General features: G+C 46.1%; 1 protein-coding gene across 1 annotated transcript in view; it reads right to left on the bottom strand.

The window, feature by feature from the left end:
* The window catches only part of hydin (HYDIN axonemal central pair apparatus protein), a gene marked incomplete at both ends in the record, with an annotated part of 91,972 nt that overhangs the window by 47,686 nt on the left and 31,320 nt on the right, over window positions 1–12,966 (bottom strand). Inside the window, 6 exons of the mRNA XM_084171896.1 lie at window positions 4,779–4,931; window positions 5,035–5,199; window positions 5,425–5,560; window positions 5,836–5,936; window positions 7,391–7,623; window positions 10,340–10,407. Coding sequence (XP_084028022.1) covers window positions 4,779–4,931; window positions 5,035–5,199; window positions 5,425–5,560; window positions 5,836–5,936; window positions 7,391–7,623; window positions 10,340–10,407 — 856 coding nt within the window. The remainder of the gene's footprint in view (window positions 1–4,778; window positions 4,932–5,034; window positions 5,200–5,424; window positions 5,561–5,835; window positions 5,937–7,390; window positions 7,624–10,339; window positions 10,408–12,966) is intronic.

Below are 12,966 nucleotides of genomic sequence, written 5' to 3'. Positions count from 1 at the left end.
ACACCTTTGGCTGTCTATGACAGCCATGAAAGAGACAGACAGAGCCGCGTTCCTGAACGCCCCCATCTCTGACGACGGCCTGTTTGGGGTCGCCGTCAAAGATGCGACGGAGCGTTTTATGAGGCTTGACGAGGAGAGGAAGCAGCTGGCCAGACACCTGCCACTGGCAGGAAGACTCAGCCCTGCACCGAAACGACCGTCAAACTCCACCGCCTCAAGTAGACAGGGGTCTACAGCGAGGCGTCGTGCCCGGCGCCATGCAGCGACTTCCGGCAGCAGAGAAGCGGGCCCCGCCCCTCCTGCGGAGCCAGAGGTCCCGACCGTGCCGTTGACGAGAGAGGTCGTCAGAGCGTCTTCTTGGAAGCACCCGAAGGGTGGCCAGAAGAGACGGCGCCTATAACGTGGCGAGGGGGCGAGAATGGGAGATGGCACAGCGGCTGGTACGACTGTGCCCACTATTCCCCCCACCCTTCTGTTGAGGGTATGGAGGGAACGGTTGTTGTTGATGTGTTGAATAAAGAGTTGGCTCCAATTGACTTCGTCACAAGAGAGCCCCTTTTCCATGATACATCCGAGAACGTTCATGCTCCTTCACTCTCTCTCTCTCTCTCACCACTCTGAGTGTAGCTCATCCCACCAAGGGTGCGTAGTTGAACACACACATGAGGCGGGTGTTAAAAAGGTAACAAGGCGCCGCCTTGCTTTACCTCATAAAGACCTCACATTACAGACTTCTAGGAGTGCTGTAGTGAAGGTCTCACATAGCAGACTGCAGTCACAGCCAGGTAATAGAATGATGACGCAATCGCTATTGGGGACGGCGCTCTGTCTCAGGCTAACGCCTCAGTCAGTGCAGTTCAGACCCGTGCTGCGTTCACGGAGGGCCGGGATATCGAGGTTACAAGTTTAACCAACGTATCGGCGCCCCCGTTTCTCTCAGAACGCGCTAATGTTTCCTCTCCCTTTCTTGGGAGGCCCGCCTTGGGCTGTTCCACCACTTCAGTGTTGGGGAACAGCGGCGGCGAGGGCTGTCGAGGAATACAGGTCCTTCCTACTGAATGTACCACAGCTTCGCGCTCTTCTGCTTTCTCTGCATTGCTGGGAGTGGCGGCAAAGCTGTACCCTCTCCCTCTGGTTAGACCAGACGTTGCAGAAGGGTTATGCAATCCAATTTCATCGGACCCCTCCCCCATTCAGGGGGGTGGTGGAGACTGTGATGAAAACGCCAGAAAAGGTTGCCGCTCTCGTTGCAGAGATTACAGAACTTTTGGCGAAGGAGGCGGTCACAGTAGTTCCCTGGGAGCAAAGGAACAAAGGGCTATATTCACCCTATTTCCTGGTGCCTAAAAAGACAGGGGGAATGAGGCCGATATTGGATTTATGCATTCTCAACGAGAGCGTAGCCGAACGGCCCTTCCGAATGCTAACGACAAAACGTCTACTGGAATGTGTCCAGAAGGGAGACTTTTGTACGAGCATAGACCAAAAGGACGCGTACTTTTATGTGCCGGTGCAGCTGCGTCACAGGAAGTTTCTGCGGTTCGACCTTTCAAGGGGTGGCGTACGAGTTCACGAGGATGCCATTCGGGTACGCCCTGGCACCTCACACGTTTTTCAAATGTGTGGAGGCGGCATTGGAACCGTTGCGTTGTCAGGGAATAAGGCTACTAGCCTACCTAGACGACCTACTGGTTCTCGCCCCGTCAGCAGAGCTGGCGTTCACTCACATGACACAGACAGTGATTCATCTCACGCGTCTGGGGTTCGCTGTGAATTGGAAAAAGAGCGCACCCTGGCCCAGTCATCAGATTGTCTATCTGGGGATACAGACAGACACTGTAACGATGAGGGCTCGAATTTCGGACCCTCTAAGGGTTGCTATGTTGCTAGCCCTACGAAGGTTTCTTCCGAATCACACGGTAACGGCGCTTTCGGTCATGTCACTCTTGGGTCTCATGTCGTCGGCCCATTTCGTGGTTCTGCTGGGACTCCTGCGCATGCGCAGGATACAGCGATGGTTCGCCCATCTACGACTAGACCCAGTGCGCCAACGTCGTCGGTTGGTGGTGGTTCCCCTCTCGCTTAGTGCAGATCTGAACTATTGGAAAGACCCACGTGTTCTCACGCACTGAGTCCCAATTGGCAAAGTGTCCTCCTACATTCCAGTGTTTACAGATGCCTCTCTGACTGGATGGGGAGGGACATGTCAGACCCAAGCGATAGGAGGTGTGTGGCCTCTTTCGAGTCGTCACATCATCCTCTTAGAGTTGGAAACGGTTCAACTGGTTCTGACCCACTTCGCGTCTACCCTTCGGGGTCGCGATGTGCTGGTCTGGTCAGACAACCGAACCACAGTAGCCCACATCAATCGCGGAGATGATTCAGATGTTGATTGCGCCACCTTGGCCAATTCCACATCAACGGGACGCGTTGTCTCAGGCGGGAGGCGCGATAGGGCAGTTGCCCATAATCGGCCAACCACTGAAGGCTTGGCTCCTGAGAGGGACAGGCTAGAGCGCCGTGGGTTATCTGATTCTGTAATCAGAACCATACAGGGTTCACGTGCCAGTTCCACTTCCATGGTTTATGCCAGCAAATGGAACGTGTTTTCACAGTGGTGTGCCACAGAAAATGTGGACCCCGTGTGCTGTCAGGTTGAGAGTGTTCTCTCGTTCCTACAGTTCTTATTTGATAAGCAACGATCGCCCGCCACCATTAAGGTGTTTGCAGCGGCGATTTCGACTTGTCATGAGGGGTTTGGCAGAGACACTGTCTTCAGCCACCCTCTGGTGAAACGTTTCCTTTTGGGAACACGGCGGCTTAGGCCAACGCCTAGAGCAACGGTTCCTCAATGGGATTTGGCTCTGGTACTCCGTTCGAACCATTGAACCATTTCCCCTCAAGATGCTGTCTTTGAAGACTGCACTGTTGCTCGCTTTGACTACTGATAAGCGTGTCAGTGATTTGTGTGCTCTTTCGACGAGACCCGACTGCCTTGCCATTAATGGTAATTTGAGCAGAGCTGTGTTACGTCCTAACCCGGTATTTATGCAGAAGGTTATTAAGAGCTCATATAGATCACAGACCGTGGAGCTGTGGGCTTTTTCTCCCTCTCCCCATGGGGAGAGGAGAGAGGAAAGGCTCCATCGCCTGTGCCCAGTGCGCGCTTTGGCATGTTATGTTGAGCCCAAAGCAGCGATTAGGTCATCGCCTCAGCTGTTTGTGTCACGGTGCGGCTGCACAAGGTAGACCACTTTCGTAACACTTTCGTAACAGTGTCTGTCTCATTGGCTTTGCGAAGGCATTGAGACAGCTTATGAGGCAGCGGGGCGACAATTGCCTCAGGGTATAAGAGCCTACTCCACTTGTGGAGTAGCGGCTTCTACTGCCCTTTTCAGAGGAACAGGGGTAGAGGGTATTTGTGCAGCTGCGTCGTGGTCATCACCGTCTCCATTTATCTCTTGGATATGTCTTCTAACTCTTTGGCTCGGTCTGTACTCAGCGTAGCTGATGGGAGACCTTGAGCTAGGAGAAAAGAATGCAGGACTAAAGACGTAGGTCTCTTTCAGGTCCGCTCCTGTTAGAGGTAGACATATATGACATGACTCCTGACTGACATGTTCAATACAGTAGAGGGAATGTTATTAATCTGCCCACCAGTGTTACTGGGTTGAGGCGGGATGATGAGGGAAATAGTTTTTGTAACTTTGTTACTTTACTATTAGACCGGTCATAAAATATTGACGGAATTGTGACGTCATCTATCTGCTGGTTCAGATTAGTATGACTCGTGTTCTGGTTATCTGTCCACTAGACATTGGCAATGCCATTGGACTAGGTGGGGCGGATTTGTACCAAGGACACAGTATATTGTGACACAGTGTGTCACAGTACTGTGGGACTTGGTCGCAGCCATTGCTAGGCCTGACCTTTTAAGTGGGAAGTGTTGGGCTCGGCAGGGAGTACATTTTGGAGCGTTGCGCTCTGCCTTAAACCAATAGGAGCAGAGCTCCTCTATGGGGCGGAGCTCCACGATATAGAACGATAGTTACCGGAGTTGTAACTCCATTTCTATGAGTGGAGCAGAGCCCCATAGGACTTAAGGCTCTGCCCACCCTCCAGTCTCGCTGAATAACATTTCTCGGGAGGCTGATTGAGGGGAAGCGTCCCCTCTTATAGGGACACCAGTACTCCTATTGGCTGCAGGTGTGTGCATAATTTATGTGTGTGTGTGTAGACTGCTGTACTAGAAGATCCCAGCATAGCAGGGTTCCAATCAAAAAAGAGGCATCAAACAGAAATAGAGACAGAGCAAACAATGTACAGTATGAGTAATAGACAAACCCACATTACTGTGTAAAAAATACTGAAGAGCAGAATCTTTGGGCGAGAGTAAACAAAGCCCCATCTATCGCAAAAAGTGTGCATAATTAATTAAATTAAATTATGATTGTTATGTTTCTAATTTGTGCCTATTGGTAAAGACTGTGAAGATTTAGGAGGACAGATGTAACAAGGTAATAATGGAAGGGCCATTGAGCAAATATACAAGTCTGATGAGTTGCTATTGGGATTAGATTGCACTGGCAGCCTGATATCCAGAAAGCTAACAAAGCATTGAACCAATTAACTAATTAATTACACACTGAATTAGGTTAGAAATTAATCAGAGGCAGCATGTAGCAGAAAATGAGCACAGAGGGAAACAGTGAGCACAGAGGGAAACAGAGCCAACGGTTAAAGAGAGAGAGAGTTTACCCATGTTAAGTTTGACCCACCATTTGTGCTACAAAGCGTGCTGGTATCGGGGACTGGTTTGAGAGCTGCAGTGTTCTGGAGACATCGGTCAGAACCGGTATGCTGCCAAAGGCCACCTCTGTGGTCATCACATGGATTACCGGACCCTCCCCAATGCAGGACAGGAGCAGGTTCTATGGAATTACAAGAAATTAGAGGGACCAGGGGTATAAATGCAAGGCTACACACACACACACACACACACACACACACACACTAGCACAGACATAATCTCACCAGAGGAGGCTCCTTCTTCCCAAATACAGCAATGTGTGCAGTTTGTTGGAGCCTGCCAACAGTCTTAGCCCGCAGAACCAGGGGGATGTCCACAGCACTGTGGGGCTGAATGACCCCTCGTGGGTGGGCACTGGAGTAGAGCAGAGAGGGGTAATCCTCATACTCCTGGAGAGAGGGACCACAGACACAGTGTTAGAGAAATGCCTGAAGCCCTGAAACATCCAGACAGTAAGTGCCTGATAAACTTGTCTGTCAAAGACAATAGATTGGCCCCTTGGCAGTGATCAAGGGAAGCCAAGCGTAGAGCAAAGACAAATGGATGGTGGAGAGACCAGACAGTCAGAGACACTGAAGCATTATAAAAAAAACAGTAAACTTTCAAAATCTAACCTGGAACAGAAGGCCGTAGCATGCAGGCAGGTCACTGTCATTAGTAAGCTTCACTGACTGCTCGTAAGGGTAACTCAGGAAACATCTCTGGAACTGTAGTACTGGGGTATCCAGAAGAACATTTGGTATGACACACCTACGGACAGACATTTACCCAAGCTTAATACACCACTCACCTTTTTAGTTACACACACATAGGCCTACACAGTAGAATAATTATCCCTATATGCTTACAGCTCCACACTGATGTGTTGAGGTTATGAAGTAGTTTTCTATGAGGGGTCTCTGACATTGAAGTGAATGAAAGGACTATTAATCATCTGCTCTGAATGAGGAGTTCCCCCCTGACCATAAATCAGGACATTACTGTAGCATAGAGGTGTGTTTTGACCCTGGATCTAGACCTCTAACCTGGCATTGATGGGTAGGGCCAGCACATCCTCCCCCACCCCTTGTACGTCCACCACTAGAGCCAGGCTGTAGCACTGAACACTGTTGGAGCACAGGGTCACCTACAGATGGAGGTGCACAGCAGACATACTGGTTAAACAGACAAACATAAGCATGACATAACCATGGCACTTCTACTGTGCTTGTTTGGCAAATCAGGGTTCTCCCCAAAGAATGTAAGAGAGGCGCTGTGTCACCTTGTGGACTGGCTGCGCCACTACATAAAAATATAATATATTTTTGTATTACTTTATTTGTTATCATAAGACAATTTTTTCCTCTAGGTTGCAGGAAATGGCAGTTACAGGTGTTCAAAAACTGCCCCCCTCTGGGCCTTCCCCCGGCCGTACTCAGCAGTAACGCCAGGGTAGTGGGTTCGATCCCCGGGACCACTCATACGTAAAAATGACTGTAAGTCGCTTTGGATAAAAGTGTCTGCTAAATGGCATATTATTATTATTATTCAAAAATCGGGGGGAGAACCCTGCAAATATATTCACAGTTTACACTGATACTTTTTTAAATTTGCAATATTTTGCAATCATGTTCCTTTTGGTTTTTCTTTACAATTCTTGAAATACCCTATATTACATACAGTAGAACCCTACTAAGCTACTTGGCTGCCATCAGAGGAAGTAGAGTAGACAGCATGGTCAAAGGTGCCTGTATCTGGGGTGAAACAGTTATCTCTGCACCATCCATCCATGAGTAACTTCCTATACTTTGAAAGGTTAGCCAGGCCACGTTTCCAGGGCTAGGTGATGACGATGATCTCCCTCCATTTGACTTCCCCTGACCTCTTCTACATACATTATTCTGGTCTTGTAACAGATCTCATTAGAGCCCCACTGTGCTGTCACTAGGCTGGAGAGCAGAGCAGACAGCCAAAGGGAGGGCAGCAGACAGGAGACACCCTATACAAAGCACCCAAGACAGCTGCACAGATTCCCCTGATATGCCTGCTGCATGGCTGCTGACAGCTCTCAGTGATGGGAAAAGACGAAACAGTCTCCCATTGATAGGAAAAGACCAGCGTATGACAGATACACTCAGTAACCAGAGGCAGCCAGAGCAGGCTGATGTAATAATCAGAGCTCTGCAGAGCCACAAGGAGAAAAGCAGCTTCCCCAGGCATTAATCTGTTACAGATTTTTTTTTATATTAAACTTCTCCACAGGATGATTAAAATTAGGGTCTGCCCCCCTCAGGGGCTATCATTGAATTAAGCCTTTTCGATTAGGGGTAATTAATTGAATGATTACTTTATTCTAAATCTCAAATGAAAAACCTACAACATACACTTTATCACTAATTTGAAAACTAGCTGACTCAGCATGATCCAAGAGCACCACAATTAATAACAGAGTTACATGGTACTCTTCTACAGTGAGTACATAATCACATTTACATTGGAATAATGTTCGAATTCTGTATGATTTTAGCTAATCATTAATATGCCTAAAAAGTACAAAATAGAGGTCACTTCCTGGTAATGCTCCCTGCTCATCTAACACACCTGGATGTCAACCAGTCCCTGAGGACGCACGGTTCCTGAGTTGGGTGTCAGGGTGAACTCAATGGGCCGGTCTGGTACAGTACTGGAGCTCCACTCTGTCCTACAAAGGTCTGACACCTGGGAGGCACTGGTGATGCTGGGAGGCCCACTGCCATCCCCTGGAACCCTCAGCCCAAAGTTCATAGGAACCAGAGAAGTGTTGTTCAGACTGCAGATCAGTGTGTGAGGGAAACCTAGAGAAAAGGAGGGATAAGGAATGAAACATAAGATTACATTTACATTTACGTCATTTAGCAGACGCTCTTATCCAGAGCGACTTACAAATTGGTGCATTCACCCTATAGCCAGTGGGATAACCACTTTACAATATGTTTTTTTTTTAATTTTTTTTTTTTTTTAGGGGGGGGGGGGGGGGTAGAAGGATTACTTTATCCTATCCCAGGTATTCCTTAAAGAGGTGGGGTTTCAAATGTCTCCGGAAGGTGGTGAGTGACTCCGCTGTCCTGGCGTCGTGAGGGAGCTTGTTCCACCATTGGGGTGCCAGAGCAGCGAACAGTTTTGACTGGGCTGAGCGGGAACTATGCTTCCGCAGAGGAAGGGGAGCCAGCAGGCCAGAGGTGGATGAACGCAATGCCCTCGTTTGGGTGTAGGGACTGATCAGAGCCTGAAGGTACAGAGGTGCCGATCCCCTCACAGCTCCATAGGCAAGCACCATGGTCTTGTAACAGATGCGAGCTTCAACTGGAAGCCAGTGGAGTGTGCGGAGGAGCGGGGTGACGTGAGAGAACTTGGGAAGGTTGAACACCAGACGGGCTGCGGCATTCTGGATGAGTTGTAGGGGTTTAATGGCACAGGCAGGGAGCCCAGCCAACAGCGAGTTGCAGTAATCCAGACGGGAGATGACAAGTGCCTGGATTAGGACCTGTGCCGCTTCCTGTGTAAGGCAGGGTCGTACTCTCCGAATGTTGTAGAGCATGAACCTACAGGATCGGGTCACCGCCTTGATGTTAGCGGAGAACGACAGGGTGTTGTCCAGGGTCACGCCAAGGCATTAAGCAATGTTACAGTTCTAAGGATTAGTGCAAAAATAATGCCAAACACTGTTATCTGATATACAGCTACAATTCCACAGGGCAATTCATAATCAAGAGGTTGATTTATCTATAAGGTTTAAAAATATATGGTTTGTGCAAGGAAAATGGTGACACAAATAACCACTTAAATAAAAAAAGTGTCATAGCATACTTAAATAGGATCTGTCTGCAAAGACCTTTGCTGTTATTGATCTCAAGAAAAATGTGCATTCGACCATAGCTGATAGTGTGTTAGTCTCATTCTACAGTAAGCCATTTATAAGCCATGCACATGCATGATGCATTGCAGGCAGAGTTATGAGTGGACCATAAAAATGTAGGAGAGATAGGCCTGCTCAAAATAAATCCAATGCCAAATGTTTCAACGTGTAACATTTTTGGGAGGGTCAAATAGTGAGTAGGGCCTATTTTAGGAGCTCCAAAGTGACAACTTTGCAGTGAGGAGTGGGAGTAAATTGTTGCAAGAAGGCATGGTGTGCCAGTACTGTTTGTATGGGACTATTACTGCAAAACAATACACATTGCCAAATATTAACTGGGTGGTTCGAGCCCTGAATGCTGATTGGCTGAAAGCTGTATACCACGGTTATGACAAAACATTTATTTTTACTGCTCTAATTACATTGGTAAGCAGTTTATAATAGCAATAAGGCACCTCGGGGGTTTGTGATATATGGCCAATATACCACGGCTAAGGGATAGTGTGCCAGTACTAGCACTCCACGTTGTGTCGTGCTTAAGAACAGCGCTTAGCCGTGGTATATTGGCCTTATTGCTTAATTATACACTGAGTGTACAAAACATTAGGAACACCTTTCCATGACATAGACTGACCAGGTGAATCCAGGTGAAAGCTGTGATACCTTATTGATGTCACTTGTTAAATCCACTTCAATCAGTGTAGATGTAGGGGAGGAGCCATGTTAAAGAAGGATTTTTAAGCCTTGAGACAATTGAGACATGGATTGTGCATGTGTGCCATTCAGAGGGTGAATGGGCAAGACAAAAGATTGAAGTGCCTTTGAACGGGGTATGGTAGTAGGTGCCAGGCACACCGGTTTGAGTGTGTTAAGAACTGTAACCCTGCTGGATTTTTCACACTCAAAAGTTTTCCGTGTGTATCAAGAATGGTCCACCACCCAAAGGACATCCAGCCAACTTGACACAACTGTGGGAAGCATTGGTGTCAACATGGGCCAGCATCCCTGTAGAACGCTTTCGACACCTTTTAGAGTCCATGCCTGAAGAATTGAAGCTGTTCTGAGGGCATATTAGGAAGGTGTTCCTAATGTTTTGTGCACTCATTTTACATATTTAACATTTTTGTCATTTAGCAGACGCTCTTATCCAGAGCGACTTACAGTTAGTGAGTGCATACATTATTTTTTTTCATACCCCCCGTGGGAATCGAACCCACAACCCTGGCGTTGCAAACGCCATGCTCTACCAACTGAGCTACATCCCTGCCGGCCATTCCCTCCCCTACCCTAGACGAGGCTGGGCCAATTGTGCGCCGCCCCATGGGTCTCCCGGTCGCGGCCGGCTACGACAGAGCCTGGATTCAAACCAGGATCTCTAGTGCGATGCAGTGCCTTAGACCACTGCGCCACTCGGGAGACATGTGTATATTGTGGGCTACATCTATTTCGTAGACTTGCATTAATGGTTGTTTATTTGCGTCTGTCATTCACTACTATGCTTATGCTTTATACTGTAAATACAAAGCAGTAGGTATTATCAGTGTTTCTCCAATGCACTGTGATAAATCTGCCCCCAAGCCTAACACAAGCATCTAGCGTGAGTAACAGGCATCATCAATGAGGATTAATGAAAAACAAACCATAGCTTAACTCACCGAAGGACACATCCCCAAAGTTGAGCTCTGAGATGCTGAAGTGAAAAGTGGGGCCCATTACGCAACCCCTACAAGAGATAAAAGAGCCAGGAAATACAGAATACATTTGTGCTGACCAGCAAGCATGAAGGTCACTGGGCAATGCATAATAAATAAAGGAAAACACTGGATTGGGCAAGTATAGAACAACTGAAGAAAAAAACGAGATCAGTCAATTTCTTGGATGACAGTGCAGAAGGGTAATTCTGTAATCCTTACACTCCGCACTCCTCAACACTAATACATCTTAATCAACGGGAGTTGCCAAGACTGGCAGGTGTGTTATGGAAACAAAGGGATTTTCACTACTGTCTGCTTTGTACAATTTAAACACAACCTTTAGGGAGACATTTACTGAAACCTAGAGTATACAAATGTGCTAATTAAATGTGCAAGTCAGGGAGAGCAAGTATTCAAGCATTCACGAGACGAAGCATTCAGTGGATTAATGTAGGTCATTTATTTCAGAAAAGTATTGCTGGGTCATTCTCACAAAACTGACATTTGCCAAAAAATTATTGCGTGTTATTTTTCATGAAATTTCCTCTTGGATCACTGAGATTAGGATCTGTACTCATTTATTTAATAATTATTATTATTATGTTTTTTTATAAGATATTATGTATTTTACCACAATTTCCACAACTACAGTACCAACGCATAAATGATCATTACCGCAACAGTTTTCAAAATCTAATGAAAAGGCCTGAGTTAAACATAACACTGAAAATAAAAATATTTACATTTATTTCGTAATTTATCTCATTACCTTATTAACACATAACCTTTTAATAATCTTTTTTTGTCAGAATCACTTGTGTATGCATGTTATTTATGCATTTGATTTGTGCACACATATTTGGATAAAGAACAGTAACACTATCAGATTAAGCCAAAATAGCTAAATTAAAGTTTTATTTTTCTTAATATTTCCTAAATATTGGTGCATTACGGTAATGATAAGCATGTTTTGGAGATGAGACTGCATGTTTTGGTAATGAGTGTTGCATAGTTTGGCATTGAACATTTTTACTGATCTCTATCAGAGATCCCAATTGACTTGCATAATACTAAAATCACTGATCTTAATGCAATGTACTAAAATACCCCTTATTTCAGTATACGTATAAGTAATGTAATTACATGAATGTATTTTCAAAAGTCCAAAGTGGACTTAAACGTAACAAAGTGACAAACAAAAAAAATATCCAAGGTCTTTACAGGTAATATTGGTGTATTAGGACGTGGATATTTGTGGTTGTAAGGTATTTTAGATGTATTTCTGGATTGAATGGGATCCTATGGGCAAACAGCATAACACAATATGCCTATAAAGTATCTACTGTAAATACGTGAGACATGGACCAATCTTTTGGGGGGGGGATATCAAACAACAGTATACACTGAGTGTAAAAAACATTAGGAACACCTGCTCTTTCCATGACATAGACTGACCAGGTGAATCCAGGTGAAAGCTATGATCCCTTATTGATGTCACTTGTTAAATCCACTTCAATTAGTGTAGATGAAGGGGAGGAGACAGGTTAAAGAAGGATTTTTAAGCCTTGAAACAATTGAGACATGGATTGTGTATGTGTGCCATTCAGAGGGCGAATGGGCAAGACAAAAGATTGAAGTGCCTTTGAACGGGGTATGGTAGTAGATGCCTGGCGCACCGGTTTGAGTGTGTCAAGAACTGCAACGCTGCTGGGTTTTTCACGCTCAACAGTTTCCTGTGTGTATCAAGAATGGTCCACCACCCAAAGGACATCGAGCCAACTTGACACAACTGTGGAAAGCATTGAAGTCAACATGTCTCCTGAGTGGCGCAGTGGTCTAAGGCACTGCATCGCAGTGTTAACTGTGCAACTAGAGATCCTGGTTCGTATCCAGGCTCTGTCGCAGCCGGCCGCGACCGGGAGACTCATGGGCGGCGCACAATTGGCCCAGCGTCGTCCAGGGTAGGGGAGGGAATGGCCGGCAGGGATGTAGCTCAGTTGATAGAGCATGGCGTTTGCAATGCCAGGGTTTGTTTCCCACGGGGGCCAGTATAAATGTATTCACTAACTGTAAGTCGCTCTGGATAAGAGTGTCTGCTAAATGACTAAAATGTAAATGTACATGGGCCAGCATCCCTGTGGAACGCTTTCGATACCTTGTAGAGTCCATGCCCAGACGAATTGAGGCTGTTCTGAGGGGAAAAGGGGGTGCAACTCAATATTACGAAGGTGTTCCTAATGTTTGTACACTCAGTGTATGTAAGTGTGAAAACAGGTACACATGTCAAAATGGGGGATATCCTCCTTTAAGTAGTGGGGTTACTCTTTGCTGAAACACAAACTGCAGATTGTGGCTTAAAGTAAGTTAAATGGGGTTTATACATCCCATATTTCTTGACAAACCCTACTTAATCAAATAACTGTTGTTTTACAAAAAATCTATACAATAGGTTTAAGTTGTCCAAGTAAATAAATAAAGTTACCAGCACAGCACACCCATTGACTATACATTACAATTAGCTTATAATCATTATAGAAATTAAGGTTAATATTACCGAAACTGACTTAAAAATGACGTGGTAATGAGAC

Source organism: Coregonus lavaretus (assembly GCF_964263955.1).
Source record: "Coregonus lavaretus genome assembly, chromosome: 11".
Lineage (NCBI taxonomy): Eukaryota > Metazoa > Chordata > Actinopteri > Salmoniformes > Salmonidae > Coregonus > Coregonus lavaretus.
This window is presented reverse-complemented; position numbering and strand designations above follow the sequence as displayed.